The sequence below is a fragment of the Pelophylax lessonae genome (assembly GCF_965119305.1).
Source record: "Pelophylax lessonae genome assembly, chromosome: 5".
NCBI lineage: Eukaryota > Metazoa > Chordata > Amphibia > Anura > Ranidae > Pelophylax > Pelophylax lessonae.
This window is the reverse complement of record NC_138772.1, coordinates 52,674,058-52,694,406: the sequence shown is the minus strand read 5'-3', so window position 1 is coordinate 52,694,406 and position 20,349 is coordinate 52,674,058. Positions and strand designations below refer to the sequence as shown.

At 39.7% G+C, this 20,349-nt stretch overlaps 1 protein-coding gene across 3 annotated transcripts in view; it reads right to left on the bottom strand.

Annotated features, from left to right (window-relative positions):
• Positions 1-3,348: 3,348 nt before the first annotated feature.
• The window catches only part of CALCR (calcitonin receptor), a 490,211-nt gene continuing 473,210 nt past the window's right edge, over positions 3,349-20,349 (bottom strand). For 2 of the 3 annotated variants that reach the window (XR_014225284.1, XR_014225285.1), the window contains exons 13-14: positions 4,577-5,429; positions 3,349-3,687 (exon numbers count right to left, since the gene is read on the bottom strand). Coding sequence is in view for 1 of the 3 variants with exons in the window: in XM_082258039.1 (XP_082114165.1) it covers positions 5,208-5,429 (222 nt within the window). In the remaining 2 variants the exon portion in view is untranslated. Of the gene's footprint in view, positions 3,688-4,568; positions 5,430-20,349 lie in introns of those variants that run through there. The other variant, XM_082258039.1, reaches the window with a different exon arrangement.

The following is a 20,349-nucleotide window of genomic DNA, read 5'->3' as shown; positions in this document are numbered from 1 at the left end:
ACAAATCTGACACTAAGTGACACTTTTTGGGGACCAGTGACACCAATACAGTGATTAGTGCTAAAAAAAATGTGCTAAAAAATGCACTGTCACTGTACTAATGACTCTGACAGGGAAAGGATTAACATCAAGGGCAATCAAAAGTTAAGTGTGCTCCTAGGGAGTGCTTTCTAACTGTGTGGGGGTGGCCTAACTGGAGGAAGACCTCTAGAGATCCATGTTTCTGCTTAGCAGAAACACAAGATCTCCATCTTCTTCTCTGACAGAATAGCGATCTGCCTTGTTTACATAGGCCGATCGCCGTTCTGTCTCTCCTCTGAACGATCCGCGTTTCCCGGCGGACATCGCGTGCGCTGGACCAGCTGATTGGCTTCTGCTGTATCCAATCACAAAGGAAACGGGTCGCTGGCACTGCGTGCATGTGCGCACGCCCCAGACCCAGAGCACGAGCCAACGTACAGGTACGTCGCTTCACGCAGGAGGGCCGCCCTACCGCAGTATATCAGCGTGGGGCGGTCCTCAAGTGGTTAAATGTGCTTCAAATGCATGTAAACATTCTGTAAAAAACGTGCAGTAATAGTAAAATGGAAAATAGGCCCATATAGGTCTTGTCCTTCCCCTAGCCTCTCTTTGGACAGTGAAAAGAGAAGTGGGACACTAATGAGCTCATCTCTCCGTCACTTTTCTCTCTCCTTCTATCAGCATGAACTCTGTTAGCACATGAATGCTGCAGAACAACTGGTTGGCCCCTTCTTCCCAAATGCAAACCCCTTGGCAGGTAAAATGGCTCCATTATATGTATTATATAGGTGTATTTAGCTGTACTGCCTGAAGTTCATCTATAAGCAAACCTGTACTGACAGAAACATGAAGGCTGCAAATGCTGACCTTATTTTGAAAATTCTATTTGTCTGGCTGTCTCTGGCTTCCTAGACTCAGACCCAAAATAGAAATACAGAAAACTCCTGATATGCATACTTATTCCAGCCCAGTGACTCAGAAGGTACTGGAGCCACCTGACCAGCATGAGAGCCCATCAGAAGGAGGGGTCAGCAATGGCAGTCTACATTTATCTCATACGGGTTTCTTTTAACACAGCTAAAGTTTAACTTTCATGCTGCAGGAAAAGTTACATTTGCATGCGTACAGTTCTTTTTCAGTAATCACGGTTATTTTTTCGGTCTGTACAGTACACGTCACACTTAGTGGAACAGGCTGTACAGGAAGGACTTGCAGGAAAGATTGTTACAGGGAAAAGAAATTAGAAGCTGGCGCATATCCTGCAGCAATAGATCCTACATTAGCGCTCCATTCATTCCATTCAATAGGGGTGAGGTTTGTGCAATGCCATTACCTCTCAATGGCACCCCAATTGTGGCATGGTTTTGCTGCGATTTTTCGCCTGAAGATTCGCGGTACGATTGCTCAAACAAAATCGCTGGAAAATTATTGGCATCGCAACTCCATCCCACATTTTGCTACAATTCAGGAATCACAGGTAGAATCCGGCCATTCTGCCTGGGATTCCAATACACTCAGGTTGGAATGGGCCTTAGAGGTTGTATGTTTGATGTTAAAAATTCTAGCTGATGGAAGCCAATAGGATGAAATATATCTTACGGATTTTAATAACTTTGGGTCCAGCTGGCCATTAGGATCCCCTTCATTTAAACCAATGGTCCCCAACGTGCAGTCCTTGGCTTGCCTTTAGCTTCTCTTGGGGCACTGTTCCTCCCATTAACACAATAGGCACTATTCTCCTTACTGGCACCTATGATGGGGCACTATTTCTCCCACTGACATCAATGATGGGCACAATTCCTCTCAGACACCATGGCGAGGCAAAAAACCTCCCACTGACATAAACAATCTGTCACTATTCCTTTCACTAACACCAAGGATGGGGCACTATTCCTCTCACTGATACCAAGGATGGAGTACCATTTCTTCCATTGACACCAACCACCAATGATGGTGCACTACTGTATATCGCCTACTGACTGTAATGATGGGGCAGTATTCCTGTTACTGACATACCAATCATGGGGCACTATCCTTTCTATAGACACCAATGATGGTTCACTACGCCTCCCCCCCCCCGTTTTGACTAACACTGACTAACACAGAGTGATACCAACAATAGGGCACCAGTAGTGGTGTACTATTCTGCCCAATGAGGGGGCATTATTCAACCTACAGACAATGAGTGAGCACTATCCTTTCTATTGACACCAATGATGGTGTCCCCCCCCCACCCCCTCCAACCAATACCAAAAATGGGGCATTATTCCTTCTACTATCACCAATGTACTATTTTCCCCACTGACACCAAAGATAAGGTACTGTTCATCCTACTGACACCAACAATGGAGCACTACTCCATCTATTGATACCAATGGTGGTGCATTATTCCACCCACTGACACCAACGATGGGGGAACTATTCCTTAAGTAGACACCAACTATGGGGCTTAATTCCTCTTCCCATTGACTACATGCACTAGATAATTTTTGTTCATCCTGCTGACCATAAGCCCTAGCACATATTTCTTCCCACTGACCACCAAGCCTGAGGCACTGTGTGCTCCTTCTGACATTCTATGACAGCTCATAGTTGAGACCTTAGTCCCATATTTAAGGTTTTCTGCTTAATTTGTTCCAGAAGAGGTAGGCTATTTTTCCTACACTGCTGGAAAAGCAACTCCCATGTGCAGTGGTGTTTGACAGCATTGGTCAAAATTTCTAATTGGCTCTGGATGCTGACCCAACCTTTGCAGGGTGTTAAGGGTAGCTAATTTAAAGATATATTCAGGTACTTCTGCTAGTGATCTGCAAAAACTTACCTTACTTAAATTCCGTTATGCACTGCATTGGGGTTTAGACTATTGCACTTGCTTCAAAGGGATAGAAAGGGGGGCTTGTCCCAAAAAGTCTAAGATTATAAATAATCTTTGGAACTCTAACAAAAAGCCTGGGAAGAATAATATAATGTTTATTTTAAAGAGTGGCCACCACATTCTAAGTCTAACTATATGGTATCATATATATATATATATATATATATATATATATATATATATATATATATATATATATATATATATATGGTAACTATATGGTATATCAAATCATCAATATATTGGAAAGGTAAATAATACACTTTTGAGTAGGAAAAAAATGATCAGCCTTCTTTTGTTATGTTTGAAAAGGCTTTTCTAAAGTTAGGACACCCAAAAGTGATTTAAAAGCGTTAAAAACTACAGGTAGAATATGATTGTAGAAGCCAATGATTGGTTTACTGCATCGTTTGAGGTCTCAGTTGAAATGGTTCCTGTCTCAGTTTTGGCTTTGGAACCCACCTTGGGTTGCTCTAATACCCACTGTTAAAAGTCGCTGTGCTGGTTTAGCCAGCACCATCTAAACATCAGAAAATGCCACTGTCATGGAGAGGTACGTAAGCACCTGGGTGGGGGTTTCTAGTCTATATTAGGGGCTAAGGATGGGCTGACGGTTTCTTTCTTAAAAGTGAACTTGTCAACTGTGTCAAAAAACACATTTTTAAACTTTGCTTTTTAACGGGTGGTTGGGATGATATAAGCACATATTAAACATAGACCTAGCATTTTGCGTGTTGAGCCCTAAGCCAATGAGGTAAGTTGTAAAATTACCTACTGGGCACTAGTGGCGGCTGGTGCTCAAAATTTTGGGTGGCGCAAACAGAAAAATGTAATAGGCATTGCTTTGCGGCAAAAAACACGGTAAAAAATTGCGTGACTTTGAGGTCACAGTGTCCCCCCATAAATGCAGAGTGGCCAGCATGCCCCCTTCAATGCAGAGTGACCAGCGTGCCCCCTTCAATGCAGAGAGACTATCATGCCCCCTTTAATGCAGAGTGACCATCGTGCCCCTTCAATGTAGAGTGACCAGCATGCCCCCTTCAATTCAGAGAGACCATCATGCCCCTTCAATGCAGAGTGACCATCATGCCCCCTTCAATGCAGAGTGACCAGCGTGCCCCCTTCAATGCAGAGAGACCAGCGTGCCCCCTTCAATGCAGAGAGACCATCGTGCCCCCTTCAATGCAGAGAGACCATCGTGCCCCCTTCAATGCAGAGAGACCATCGTGCCCCCTTCAATGCAGAGTGACCAGTGCACTTACCTGATTTTCAGCGGCGGCTTCTCCTCAGTCCCCAACGTCTCCCCGCGTCTCCTCGAATCCTCCTGCCTCCTCCTCCTTGGCCAATGGCATGGGTTCGCCTTTGGCCAATCAAGAAACGGGTCTCGGACCCGCTTTCTGATTGGCCAGGAGGAGGATCCGTGTGACAATAGCGAATTCTCATTCGCTATTGTCACACAAATGGGTGGGCTAGGGCCCTGTGCTCTGCGCCCAGGCCCACCCTTTTCTGCTGCCTATTAGAACCTTTGGCTCTAATCAGGTGCTTCAGAAAAAAAAAAACCCATTGAATTCCATGCGTCCGGCGCCCTGCATGTAGATTAGGGGGCCGGACGCATGGATGGGGGGGCGGCGCCCCTGCGCCCCCAACGCACCAGCCGCCACTGCTGGGCACACTGGATACATCAAACTCCTGTAAAGGCAGAGGGGTACAACACAGGCAATAAACACTAGTTACAAATGTATTTTTCTCCCAAATGTTATAGACTGGCCAAAAAGATGGAAATTAACTTTAAAGGAAACATTGGCATAACCTAGCACCACTTCCTACAACTCCATAATTGTGCTCTCTTTTTTAACAATGGAATGAATGGAATGAGTGTGTGATCTCATCTGTAGTGGCAATTAACATAACTGATGAAATTGTCTCAAAGAATAGCACATGATACCCCCTAAGTAAAAAGTCTTTTGATAGCAATAAGAGTTTGCTGTTAGCAGCACAAATTACACCATATCCCTGTCCAGGAGTTTTGCTTCAGAAGAACTAGCTTACTATAGGTATTTGTCTCTTTGAACGTCATTTTGTTTTTGACCATTTTATAAGCACTTTCCTCTGTCTGGCTTTACACAGAGCGTCAGATCAATCCGGTTCCATCAACAGCTGAAATCCTTCAGAGACGAGCTCAATAGGGTGCTTGGTGTAGCCAACACCCAGAAAGAAGTCACCTTATTGATACTTGTGTAAAGGCTTTTATTCCATTGAGGAGCAGATCTCAAGGTTTTAGAGGAATGTCTTTTTTTTTTGTCTTTTCAGTTCAGGCATATGTATCCCCAGAGTTAAGTGCAGTGATTTCAGAGTCATCTCCGTATTTCCCATTTAATTGTTCACTGTTGGAATCATGAGGGTACAAGTATATGGGGACTTCTGTTATAGACGTTGCAGTATAGGAAGTGGAACGCATAGAACAATGTTCTCGACGTCTTTGTCCCAACTCAGTTTTATATTGCATCCACTGCCTCTTCAGTGCTCCTTGTACCTTGGATGGAAAAAAAAGATCATGTTAGAACTGTTTAAAGTACAGTTTAAATTACATTCACACCCACTTGCAACCTTTAAAGTGAAGTAAATGAAAGGCAAAACACTTGGGCATAAATACACAAAAATCCATTATAAATACTCTTTTCCCCCTTTTTTTAAAAAAGTCATCCCATTCCCTCTGTCCTCAGTTGGGGGGAAGCAACAGCACACTGGTCTTCCCAGAGTGAATGGCTGTACAAGGGGGGGGGGGGGGGTTGGGGGTTGGGGGTTTGAGGACAAGTCTAAGCATTGGAGGAGAGCAGGCTGGGTTTCCAGCACAGCTATAGAACTGATCAGGGTGTGTTCTCATGCCTAGTGTGGTCAGTTTGTATTAGGAAAGCAGGCACATATCAGGACTATGAAACACTGGGGTAACAAACACTTTAACTTAGTAAATAATAAATAGTTTTGAAAAAATCCTATTACAGTAAACCCCCGCTCCATCGCGGTTCAGTTTTTGCGTTCCCGGTATATTGCGTTTTTTTCTGTAATGTTATTTTACTATATAAATCATTCAAAATTAAATATTTTTGTGTTTTCCATAGCTCTTGCTATGTCTCTCAGTATCTTTCATGTGTGTAAATGAGTTTCTATTGTTTTAAGTGTGTTTAGAGACCTCAAAATGCTTTAAATGCCTACAGTGTATTTTAATAGGGTTTTTTCTATTTCGCGGATTTTCACTTTTCGCGGCTGGGTCTGGAACGTAACCCCCGCAATGGAGGGGGGTTTACTGTACATAGTTACATAGTAGTTGAGGTTGAATAAAGACAATAGTCCATCCAGTTCAACCTGTGTAGGTGTGTGTGGACGTATTAATTTCCCATACCCCTGAATGTTTTGATCTTGGAGATGTACGTCCAAGAGTCTTTTAAAAGTAGCCATACTGCCCGCAGTTACCACCATTTGTGGAAGAGAGTTCCACAATCTTATTGACCTTACTGTAAAAAAACCCTTGCGTAGCCTTAGGTTAAATCGCTTTCCTCTAGTAGCATTGTATGGCCTTGTGTCCTCTTGCACTCATTGCAACTGAATAGTTTTTTTTTCTATGCTGAGATCACTGTTGAGGTATTTGTAAATCGCTATCATGTCACCTCTCAGGCGTCTCTTCTCTAGGGAGAATAAATTAAGAGCTTGTAAATGCTCCTCATAATTTAGGTCCTCCAATTCCCTAACTACCTTACTTGCCCTTCTTTGGACTCTTTCCAGTTCCAGCAAATCTATTGAGTTACATTAATAGAAAAAAAAAAAAGAAATGAACTGAAAACCTGCATCCACAGAACCCTAAGCCCACAGTGGATCTTCGAGGATTTATAGTGGGCATCTGTTGGCTAGAAACCTACTTTGTCCCCCACCATGACTTCTGTTGTTAGAAAGCAGCCTAATACATTCACCCTGCTTCTGTGCGTATTCATAGGTCTCTATGAGCGAGATAAAAAGATGTTAGAGTTTTGGTAGTATGGTGGGGTGTCTTTTTCTATTGTGAAAAATACATTATTTTTTTAAATATCTGATTTACATGGTGGTGCGGCATTACATTTTCTTTGCATTTGGTAGATTGCATGGAGGACAAGACCAGCCCTCAAGTTTACAGAGCTCAATAGTTCAAGTTGTAATTTACAAACACAATTGATTAAGCAGTAACTACTTCCCTTCCCGGTCTTTAGACAAAACCTATGAAGAATCAGAGGAGCAGTCAAAAGGCAAACAATTTTCGCTGCGTTTTCTCTTCATAAAACCCACAATACTCTGTAACATCAGTGTTATAGGCACAATCTGTGTTATATGTTCATTTATGAAATTTACATTTTATATAGCTAGTAAATTATTTATTTTTTCACAGAAATAAAAAAGAAGGTAAAAAATAAAAGAAAGAAAAAAAAAACACACATGATCCAAACAAATCTAAATACCATGTATAAAAACACACCATCTAAAGGAAAGAAAAAACTTGGTATCACTTCTGCCCTGTGCTGGATAAATTTAGTGTATAGCTCTGCTGTCACAATTCGGAGTCACAATTTGCTTGTTAGGCCTGATCAGGTTCATCCCTAAAGGCCCGTACAGATGATCAGAAAACCGTACAAAAAATACCGCTTTCAAAGCGATTGTACTGTAATCTGGGTGATCTGATCGTTAATACACAGTTTTCAAGAGCCGATCATGACAATGCAAAATTATCTGATGGGACAAGCACGAAAATGTTTCTATTACGATGCCAGATTGTACGATTTTTGTTTATTCAGTACAGCTGTCATTCCAAAATACAATACAAATACAATATATTACATCACTTTCGAATTTTTATTGTCGTACCAGAATTTTTATAACTTTAGTAAAGTCTTCATTTTCGATATGCAAAAAAAAAAAAGGGCTATCATTTGTCTGATAATCCTATTGTGTGTACCAGGTTTAACCCTGGGGGCTAATTGCTTCTGTCTGCCTTTGTAAGAATGTTCCAGAAAGAGCGTAGGAGAATCAGTCACTGGATTATAAATATATTTGGATTCCAGGAGGCTGACCCAGAAGGTGATGCTGGGCAGAACATAAATATTTGGGAGGATCCCATCAAATCACTCTCCCCTGGGGTCTCCCCTCTGGGAGGTGGCCTATGTGTTATACAGAAGAACTACAGTGGTGATCGAAAGTTTGGGCACCCCAAGTAAAAATTTGTATTAATTGTGCATAAAGAAGCCAAGGAAAGATGGAAAAATCTCCAAAAGGCATCAAATTACAGATTAGACATTCTTAAAATATGTCAACAAAAGTTAGATTTTATTTCCATCATTGATACTTTCAAGATTACAGAAAACAAAAAAATGGTGTCTGCAAAAGTTTGGGCACCCTGCAGAATTTATAGCATGCACTGCCCCCTTTGCAAGGCTGAGACCTGCCAGTGTCATGGATTGTTCTCAATCATCGTCTGGGAAGACCAGGGGATGTCAATATCAAAGGTTTTAAATGCCCAGATTCATCCGACCTTGCCCCAACAATCAGCACCATGGGATCTTCTAAGCAGTTGCCTAGAAAACTGAAACTGAAAATAGTTGACGCTCACAAAGCTGGAGAAGGCTATAAGAAGATAGCAAAGCGTTTTCAGATGTCAATATCCTCTGTTCGGAATGTAATTAAGAAATGGCAGTCAACGGGAACAGTGGAAGTTAAAGCAAGATCTGGAAGACCAAGAAAAATATCAGACAGAACAGCTCGGAGGATTGTGAGAGAAATAATTTAAAACCCACGTTTGACTGCACGATCCCTCCAGAAAGATCTGGCAGACACTGGAGTTGTGGTACACTATTCCACTATAAAGAGATACTTGTACAAATATGGTCTTCATGGAAGAGTCATCAGAAGAAAACCTCTTCTACTGTTATACAAGCTGTATTCTCACTACTTTACATTGTAGCAAAGTGTCATTTCTTCAGTGTTGTCACATGAAAATATATAATAAAATATTTACAAAAATGTGAGGGGTGTACTCACTTTTGTGAGATACTGTATAGATACTATATATATATATATATATATATATATATGTTATACACCAGGGTAACTTGAGGCAACGCTAACTGTTGTGTAACTATATTAGATATAATTTAACAGGTATACTATTTTAAGATTAAATGTTCTCAAGTCTGACAAGGCAAAAAGGATTGAAAAGAATGTCTTGAATGTCTTTTCATTATGACATGCACTTTACACAATGTTACAAACAATCTTAATGGTTCATTATTGATTTTTAAACTTTCGTGACTTTCTGCTCTTTATTGATTTGGGGATTTTTTTTTTTTTAAGTTGAAAGTTGACTGAAACATATTATTTGCAGAAAAGTGGTTTTAAGTAATTTACCATTAAATACAATTATCACTAATTTGGATGGTTGACCTTTCCAGTGACAGTGATGATGACTTTGAGATTATTGTGCAAATGGCAAGAGGAAGCAGTTAACATTCTATGAGTTTTTCTTCTTCCTTTTCCTTCCTTATGTTCCTTCTTTTTCTCTGTATTATAAGGGTATTAGAACCCTCTTATCGCAGAGAATATTTATTTAAAACAATATATTTAAAATTAGTAAATAAGTAGCACACAATGTGCATGTGCAGTTTAAAAATTCAAAATTTAAATAAAAAAAAAATAATTGTAGACTATGCAGTAATGATACATTTAAACATATACCATACAAATCTGCCCAATTTCTGGCCCTATTCCCAGCCTTTACCCCCTCTCAAACATAATCTCCTCCCAGGGCTGGAAAAGTGAAAAAAGAGTTTAAATAGAGTAATGTTATCATTCATATACAAAAAAAAAAGAGAATAGAAATATGAACTAAACAAGAAACATACAGATATAGGATGTAAATTGTATTTTATAATAAAAAAAACTGTTCCCTCTCTCTTATATATATATATATATATATATATATATATATATATATATATATATATATATATATATATGCAGTGTACACCTTAAACTGCAGCTTATATGCACAATTTCAAACAGTGCTTTGCTCTTTCTCAAGCCATGTATGCCACACATGGCTTGAGAAAGAGCACAGCCCTGCTTGGAACTGTACAGCTGCTTGTTGGATCATTTATTTCATTAGAATATGGATTTTTGAAGTAAAGATTAATTGCAATATACAGAAGTCTCATCTTCCTTTTTTGCTGTTAAAGTGGTCGTAAAGGCACAAGGTTTTTTTTACCTTCATGCATTTTATGCATGAAGGTAAAAAGCCTTCTGTTTGCAGCAGCCCCCCTCTAATACTTATCAATCACAGCCAGTGAGCCAATCAGGAGATGGAGAGGGCAGGGTCAAGTTGCGGGTCCGTGTGTAAATGGACAGCGGCTCGGCTTGGGTGCCCCCATAGCAAGCTGCTTGCCATGGGGGCACTCAGCAGGAGGGAGGGCAAAGAGCGCCAGTGTGGGACCCGAGAAGAGGAGGATAAAGGCCACTCTGTGTAAAACCACTACACAAAGCAGGTAAGTATAACAATATTATTATTTTAAGGATTAAAAAATCCGCGCTTAGGATAAAAAAGACAGAGTCTGGCTGCTGCCCACCTCAAAAGTATACCCCCAGGGGGGTGTACAAAAAAGCAATAAAATAAGAGTGAGGTAGATGGCGCTGCCAATAATATATGGGTAAATGAATATAAAAAAATACATAGTTTGTAAAATCACGAAGTATATAAGACCTTGATACACAAGCCTAGAATAAATATAGATAAATGACAAATAAAAGGAACCAGGTATGTAAGATGATAACAGAAAGGAAATAATCAAAACATTTCAATGAATAAAACAAGGTGCACTGAAGTATAGAAATGTGGAAAGGTGCAAAAATATATATAAAGTGCAAGAGGTGAAAATAGTAAATAATTGGCCAAAAAATTGCCAAAACGGAAAATTGAATAAGGCGCAACGATAAATAAAGTGCACAAGTGTAGCGAAATGGCAAAAAAAAAAAAATGTCAATAACAGAGAGTATTGATAAGTGATAAGTGAATGAATTAATATTCCAAGAATATCATTGAATAAAAATAGTAGGCAAAATAAGTGAATAAATAATCCAATAATGGTGTTAAAGTGACAAAGTTTGAAAAACGTGATTCAAATAAGTAGGTAGTTAATAATATATAACTAGTGATCCAAGGGCAATGGTAAAGTGACCAGTACTGTAAGCTCAAATGAGCAATAATATCGTGACTATAAAGATAAAAAAGTCCAAAATGGTGCTCCATGGGTGCACCCTTGGAATATTAATTCATTCACTTATCACTTATCAATACTCTCTGTTATTGGCATTTTTTTGCCATTTCCCTACACTTGTGCACATTATTTTTCGTTGCACCTTATTCAATTTTCCGTTTTGGCAATTTTTTGGCCAATTATTTACTATTTTCACCTCTTGCACTTTATATATATTTTTGCACCTTAACATATTTCTATACTTCAATGCACCTTGTTTTATTCATTGGAATGTTTTAACTTTAGGATTTGCATTTGATTTGCATTTTGATTATTTCCTTTCTGTTATCATCTTACATACCTGGTTCCTTTTATTTGTCATTTATCTATATTTATTCTAGGCTTGTGTCTCAAGATCTTATATACTTTGTGGTTTTAGCAATATCATTATTTTATTGGAAAAAATAATGTAAAGCTTTAGAATCACTTTATTTATCTTTATATTTTATCTTTATACTTTATTTAGATCGGTGGATCAATTGGGAACTCGCTGTTGATGTGATCTCGGTGTGGGGAGAAGTGCATAACATGGCAGGAATGATTCGATCTATTTTTACTACTCTATTATTTTATTATTAAAGTGGAACTAAGCTCTTTCAATCAACAATAACTATTTTCAATCACTATGCGGCTTAGTAAATAGATAGTAAGGTATATTATATTTACCTGTTTTCAACTTTTTTTTTTTAATTTCTTCAGTTGTTTCCTGGTTTCTGGCCTAGACCAAAATAATGTCATACATCCCAGAGGTCTTCAATGGCATTTTTTTTTCTTTCATCTGGAGGAGGGGCTTTCTCAGCTAAGTACACCCTCCTGCCTGCATGCCTGAGCAAAGGGCAGATGAATTCCAGGAAGTAAACGCTAAATGAATCTGCCCTCACTCAAGAAAGTCTTGGCTAGAAATTCTAGAAGGGTGTTTTTCAAAATGATTTCTCAACAAATCAAAGCATGGAGACATGAATGGGTGGGTGAATTTGCATTGAATATCCAAAATGAATTAAATAGCACTTTTTAATTGTGGTGCTCAGATACAGTTTAATTCCACTTTAAGGTGACTCTGCTGCTAATAGGTGCAGTGTAGGTACAGCAGCCTTTATTGCCTATCTATCACCTCCCACAAGTTCCTATTGGCTAGTAAACAGACCATCATAGTGAAAGGCCAAAAAAACAAAAAGTATGAAGATGTAAGAAAGTGAGCAATCACAGACACTACTCAAAACCCTGTGTATAAAAAATCAGGTGCGCTATACTGATGCGTGTCAGATCAATCAAGTGAAAGTTGATCAAATTACCAATAAAGTGAACAAATAATCACACAACTGGGATGTATGTAGTGATTAATAAAACATTCAAATAACTGTGTCAACACTGTAAACAAATTCACACAATGGAAATAAAATGACATGCATACAATCCAAAGTAAAAAATTCTCAAAGGGATTGTAAAAAAGTCCAAGTGAAATCACCACTGCTCCTTTAAGGTGTAGTGGGGGTAAAGATGAAAAGCAAAGGTGAAGGTGCATAGAGTCCAAAATAGTATTCCCAGTGGGATGTGGAGAGATCCAGATAAGAAAATTCCACTCAAGCTGTCAGGTGCCGATGATCCCACCACCGTATTAGGGACTGGCCCCTTACCAGAAGGTAGAAGATTCAAGGGCGTATGTATCACCTCCAGACGTGAAGTAAGTGCTCAGGGGAGGATGTGAATCACTCAAATGGGAGGTTAAGCCTCTTACCGGACAATAGGTATTGTAGAGCTTGTATATACACTCCTAAATGGTGCCTGTCCTCACTACTCAGAACTCTATTGAAACGTCCATTGACACAGACAGCGGGACTCGGCACCGCCCCCTGCTCCCCTATCACTGGATTTGATTGACAATTGCTCCTGCTGCTATCAATCTATCCAATGAGGACAGAGACAGCGGCTGGAGTCACTGGGCTTGTGCACATCGCTGGAACGGATGGGCTCAGGTAAGTAAAAGGGGGGCTCTGGGGGGGGGGCTGCAGCACAGAAAGTTTTTCATCTTAAGGTCCCTTTCACATGGGCTTTCCCATCCGATCCACCCGTCAATTTTTCAGGCGGGCCAGATCGGATGCTCCATGCAGCCGTATGGAGCTGCAGATGTCAGCAGAGACATTTCCGCTGACACCCGCTGCTATCTGATCCGATCCTGTCCTTGAAATCTGGATGAATGGAAACCCTATTTTCCATCCATCTGGAGTATCGGATCGGATAGGATCGGATGAGAATGGACAGGCGGTCCGTTTTCATCTGATCTCCCATAGAGGAGAGCGGGGATTCTGACAGCTCCGTCTCTGCACACAGAGCGGAGACGGACTCTATCGAGCGTACCGCCCGTGTAGAAGGAGCCTTTGGAAAGGATCCTATCCGATCTGATCCTCCAGACGGATGGAAAATAGGGTTTCCATCCATCCGGATTTCAAGGACAGGATCGGATTGGATAGCAGCGGGTGTCAGCGGAGATATCCGCCGCTCCATAGGGTTGCATGGAGCATCCGATCCGGTCTGCCTGAAAAACTGACAGGCAGATCGGATCGGAAAGCCCGTGTGAAAGTGGCCTTATGTATAGAATGCTTTAAGGTGAAAAATGTTGCGACTTTACAATCCCTTTAAGGGCTGAGTAGTCAATGGCCAGTCCCCAGAGCTGTCAAAACTGTGAAAACTTTGCAGAGGTGGCTGGCAAAACAGGGGAGAGGAGGGGGTTAAAATGGGCCTTGGAGGGTGCCTATTGCAAGGTCAGATGGTTTATTTTTACGATTTTGTTAAAGTGACAGGTTTATTTTTATAACATACAACCACACATCTCCTGAAAATGCCAGAACACCATATGCATTCTCTTTGTTGAACAATACATTAATAAGAAACCTTCTGCCTCTTAATTTTAATTACAGGCTGTTATTGTCCAGATATAAAAGCCCACAGCAGACTGCTCTGCAATCTATGGTAATCAGATTGCAGACACATTTGCTTTGCAAGCTGATAATTTATACAAGTGAATGACAATTGATGCACCTTCTGGGCCCGGCTTGTCCCTGTAGTTTAGCTATCAGATACATGGTAAGTGTTTATTTGTTGCTGGAAATGTCGCTGTCAATATGGGGAATTCAATGACCTCTATTTCTTCTACTTCAGAAATGACTGCAATACATAAATTATCTCAGGACTTTGTAAATAGGAAAGAAGACAATTTAAATAAAATCTGCTTTGTGCATGGTTTTAGCTCTATAACCAACAAATGCCCTGATGTTTAAAGGGAACCCGTCACTGAAATAGTGCAAACTTGTGTCAATAGAATAGCAAGCTCTGCAAGGTTCCGGTACTTACTTATCAACATTCCTTCTTCTCCAAATCTGAGTGTCAGCAGTATGAACATTTTTACTTTAGCTACATGTCTAGGCTGGGGTATGCCGTAACTCCCAGCTTTCTGAGATGGGAATGAGGGACACCTATTAGAAAAAGTACCCATGCCATGCCCCCTTAACCTCCTTAGCAGTATTCCCGAGTGTGGCTCGGGGTGAAATTTTAGTGCCAATAGTGGTAACCCCGAGCCACACTCGGGGTACCACCAGGGAGCATTGCTGGATCCTGGTAGAGGTTACTTACCTTGTCCCCGGGATCCCGCGATGTGTCCCTGCAGCATACGGCGGCCGGATCTTCCGCCCAATGCTGTGAGCCCCATACTTCCGTCTCGCAGGGGGGGGGGTGGAACCGGCGGCAAATTCAAATAGTATAACACACAAACACACTGATATATTATAATCCTATTGGATTACATTACAAAATAAAATAAATTGACATTAGTTTGCCCCCCCGTGCCCTTTCCTGCAGTTTTACTGTACTATATATATATGTATACACACACATATATATATATATATATATAGATAATATATGTATGTGTATATATATATATATATATATGTATATATATATATATATATATACAGTGGGTACGGAAAGTATTCAGGCCCCCTTAAATTTTTCACTCTTTGTTATATTGGATCGGATCAGATACCATCTCAAGGATGATCAGAAGAAATGGAAAGCACCTGAGTTAAATATATGAGTGTCACAGCAAAGGGTCTGAATACTTGGGACCATGTGATATTTCAGTTTTTCTTTTTTAATAAATCTGCAACAATGTCAACAATTCTGTGTTTTTCTGTCAGTATGGGGTGCTATGTGTACATTCATGAGGAAGAAGAATGAACCTAAATGATTTTAGCAAATGGCTGCAATATAACAAAGAGTGAAAAATTTAAGGGGGTCCGAATACTTTCCGTACCCACTGTATATATATATATATATATATATATATATATACTCATACCGCCAGGGAGGTTAAAGGAGAATTATACAAAAAAAAAAAAAAAAAGATTGGTTAAACCCACAAGTGCTCCCACGTCACTGTGACATGGGCACCTTAGAGTCAATTCACTAAGATGGATCAGAAATTTTAAAGAAGCCTCAATTCTGATTTTATTTCTGTGTCCTCTTCCCCAGGGGAAAGAATAAATGTAGAATTTCACCCCATTTTCCTATGTCTAAGGCTAGCTTTGAACTCAGACAGGGCACCCCTTCTCCTCCCATGACCACCCGACAACATAGCTGGCTGCTTTGACAGGCGGCCCTATTCTGCATTTCCAAGAACTTGCCTGAGACAGAGGCAAGAGGAATGCAGGGGGAAGGAGGCTTGTCAGCTAAAATGTTCTAGGCAAGTGGTAGGTAAGTGCTCAGAGACAGAGAAATGTGCAGTTTGTCAAAGCAGCAATATCCTAGCTAGCTGCATTGGAAATGTATTGCAACTGTAAAGCTAGCTGTGTTGGATAGAACATATGAAAATACAACAAATTACTACATGTACGTCACGTGACGTCACATGATGACGAAATGCGTTAAGTGGAATGCGCTGTACGTACCAGCTGGTGCAGGCTGATGCCTAGTGGTTCCCTGCTTTGAGTGGAGAGGGTGGATGCCTATGTTTGGAGTACATTTTCACAACAAATGTTTTTACTATTAAATTTAGGACATTTTTATGCTATGGGAAGTTCTTCCTTCTATTTCTTTTATTGCTATTGATTTTTTGCCACTGGAGTCACAACTAATACCACCATGAGGAGAGGATAGCATAGAGAGGCTGGAGGAAACCCCTTGGGCCCTGGGTGACCACCAAGCATTTTTGACTTCTTTTGTTAAAAAAAAGGGGGGTCAACGCCATTCTGTGAGTGGGAATCTTCACTTGAACACGTGGTTAATTGGTGACACCGAGTGGATATTGTTGCTGGTGACAGAGCATGGCATATCTTTCCACAACTACATGTTGAAAGGACTTTCACTTTTGATATTATCACTAATTTATTTGGGACTGAGCGCTATATTATTTGAATAATTGATTTTTTATCATAGACATTTTGTATTACGGTGAATTATTCATTTTGCAAGCGCACACAGAGAAACCATTCTTGAGGGTTATTAGAAGGATTTGTAAAGTACTACATGTACATTGTCCCCAGGGGAACAGAACACATTATTAAAAATGGAAGCAAGACGTCTTTTTAACTCCAGATCACTTTCTACTAAATAGGTTTAGTTCACAAAAAACATTTTGCTTAGGCATTTATTCATTTTTTTTTAATGAAAAGGGCATTTCACTGCTGAAGCTTCAAATCCTTTGTTCTCTCATATCATGTACTTGTATGAGAAAGTATCCTGTTCTCTTTGTATCACTTTCTTTGTGTGAAATTACTGGTGATCCCGCCGGTCCCCCTGTTTTACTATTTCAAACTGACCATGCTAGGCATGAAAGCATATCCCTCCCAGCATGGTCTGTTTCCTGGCTGTGCTGGGAGAACAGCCTGCCTGTCCTCCAATGGTCAGACTTGTGCTGACATGCTCCCCTGCACAGCTTTTTACTGGGAAGATCAGTGTGCTGTTCTTTCTCTACCCCAGCTCTCAAAGCCAGCTGAGAACAGTTCTACCTGGTTTAATGATCATGGTATTACTGTACTTGATTGGCCAGCAAACTCGCCTGACCTAAACCCCATAGGAAGCTGTGGGGTATTGTCAAGAGGAAGATGAGATACACCAGACCCAACAATGCAGAGGAGCTGAAGGCCGCTATCAAAGCAATCTGGGCTTCCATAACACCTCAGCAGCGCCACAGGCTGATCGCCTCCATGCCACACCGCCTTGATGCAGTCATTCATGCAAAAGGAGCCCCGATCAAGTATTGAGTGCATACTATACTGTACATGGACATACTTTTCAGTAAGCCAACATTTCTGTATTAAAAATCCTTTTTTTTTTTTTATTGGTCTCATGTAATATTCTAATTTTCTGAGATACTGAATTTTGGGTTTTCACTAGCTGTAAGCCATAATCATCAACATTTAAAGAAAGAAATGCTTGAAATATATCACTCTGTGTGTAATGAATCTATATAAAATATATGAATATTTACTTTTTGAACTGAATTACTGCAATAAATGAACTTTTTGATGATATTTACATTTTTTTGAGATGCACCTGTATATACAGTATTACACACAAATTTATATATTAAACTGAATGGGCTGTTTTACAAGGTAAGTGTTCACATATACTTTAAGGAGTAGGGTCATGGAAACATTCATTTATAGTATGTCTTCAGTCTCCTATATTGGATTAGTGGTCCCTTCTGTGGGAAACCACACCACTATCATTACAATCTAACACTAGAACAATTTGTATGTTCCTAAGTGTATTGGTCTAATTCCTTGCCCCCGGTTGACCAATACGCTATTCTATATTTATTTCCCCCTTCTTTGGGTGGTTATGTGTTTTTAATATTTGTAAACTAATAAATGTATATTTATTTATAAAAAAATGTTTGTGTTGAAAGTCTTTTGCCGTACCATGAAAGTCCATAATGCCTCAACCCAATTCTTCAATGCCATATGAACTTTAGGATGCAGGTACATTTTCATCCATTTAATATCTTGTAGCACATTCTTACAGTCTACCAGTCTACCATATAAATTATAATGGGCATCATTCCACCTGGTAGACCGGGTATAGGATTGTGTATATGGGATTGTACAGTTGGGTTTTCATTACTGTTTTTTTTTATTGGTTGAGCCAGATGGACTTTTCTTTTTTCAACCTGCCTAAAGCCCCGTACACGCGATCAGATTATCGAACAATCTTTTTTGTGGCATACTAGTCTGATGTAGAAAGTGAAGAGGTTATTTTCATACGAATTTTCCAGTACAACAGAATTCTACTTCAGAAGTGATGTCATGTGTTGGATTGCTTTGTATGTTTTCTTTCATCTCTGAGCATGCCTAGTCTTGCTCTTAAGATTTTTCCCCATCGAAATCTGTACTAATGAGACAAAAATCGGACGTGTGTTGACAGAGGACAAAAAATTTATAGCCTGCACATCAGGATTTTGTCAGCCGAAAAGTCGGAGTCGGCTGTCGAAAGCACCATACTAACAATCCGAAAATCGGCAGATCGGTAGTTGGACGAAATTTCCCTTCAGATTTTCTTATCGTGTGTACGGGGCTTAACTGTGTAACTATGTAAGCTAGAACATCTTTAGGGTGGAAAAAAAATACTGCAGGGAAAACCTTCACACCAAACAGTAGTATTGCAGCCTCAGATGATTTTTCCTTCTGTATTCTGCCTGTAGGCCCATTTTGAATTTAGAAAATAGAGTTGGACTTTAACAGCAGAACCTAACAGTTTATTTAATTGCGTAAGTATTTTAGCATGTGTGCTGGAATCTTTTGAAAATCTACTAAACAGAAGCAGGTAAGACATTTAAATAAAGTTTGCTAACATCCTTTCAGTGGATGTAGTTGACCATATATTTTGTTTCTTCACCAAAACTAAAGTTCCTCTTTAAACAGTTCAACTGTTACTATGATAATGATGGAACATTTAGTAATAATCCCTCGTCTATTGTGGAGTGCTGAAAATACAAATAAGTTGATATAACATAATTACTGCAAATCACACTGAGGTTACAGGCAAAACAATTCATCTGGGAACTGTAACCATTTGGTTAATGAATTATAATCATTGACAGCAATGTAATTTAATAGAAATGAATTAAGAGCTCAATATGCAAGTACATCATTCCCTGCCACAGGAGGGTAACTGAAATAATGCCATTATTTACTGGAAAGTACAGTAAAATACTCTATAAATAAAATGAACAAGAGCCAATGAGAATGGGGGTTGTGTTCCGTGCTAGCAGCACACAAAGACAGTAGAATAAATTTACTATATATATATAGATAGATAGATAGATAGATAGATAGATAGATAGATAGATAGATAGATAGATAGATAGATAGATAGATAGATAGATAGATAGATAGATAGATCTATAGATAGATCTAGATCTATAGATAGATAGATAGATAGATAGATAGATAGATAGATAGATAGATAGATAGATAGATAGATAGATAGATAGATAGATAGATAGATAGATAGATAGATAGATAGATAGATAGATAGATAGATAGATTTGATATATTCGTAAATGCAAATGGCTGCAGGAGTCTTAATAATAAATTTGTTAACAGTATTAAAGCTGAAATCCTAGATTTAAAAAAAAATACCCTTGCACTGACTGTACTACAAGGGTATTTTTATATAGAGGGACAAGTGGAGTTCTTTTGATTGTAAGGCTTCTTTCACACAGGCGTTCCGTATAATGTATGTCAATGGGATTGCGGATGTCAGCGGATGGACCATCCGCTAACATCCGATTTGCGTTCTTTCAGTTCTGTTCCGTTTTTTGGAACGGAACAGAACCCTATTTTTCTTCCGTTTAAGAAACGGAAAGGACGCAAAATCGGATGTCAGCGGTGTCATCCGCAATGCCCATAGACATACATTATGTCCGTATATCATCCGCAAACGGATGGGATGATATGCGGACATACGGAAAGTGTCTGTAAAAAAAAAAAAAAAAAAAGTAACCGAACGGAGGAAATAAACTGAGCGGCCGTGTGAAAGAAGCCTAAGCCCCCGTTCACACTGGGGCGACCTGTCAGGCCGTAGGTCGCCTGGCATAGAGAAGCTGTGGACCCGTTCTAATAGGAGCGACAC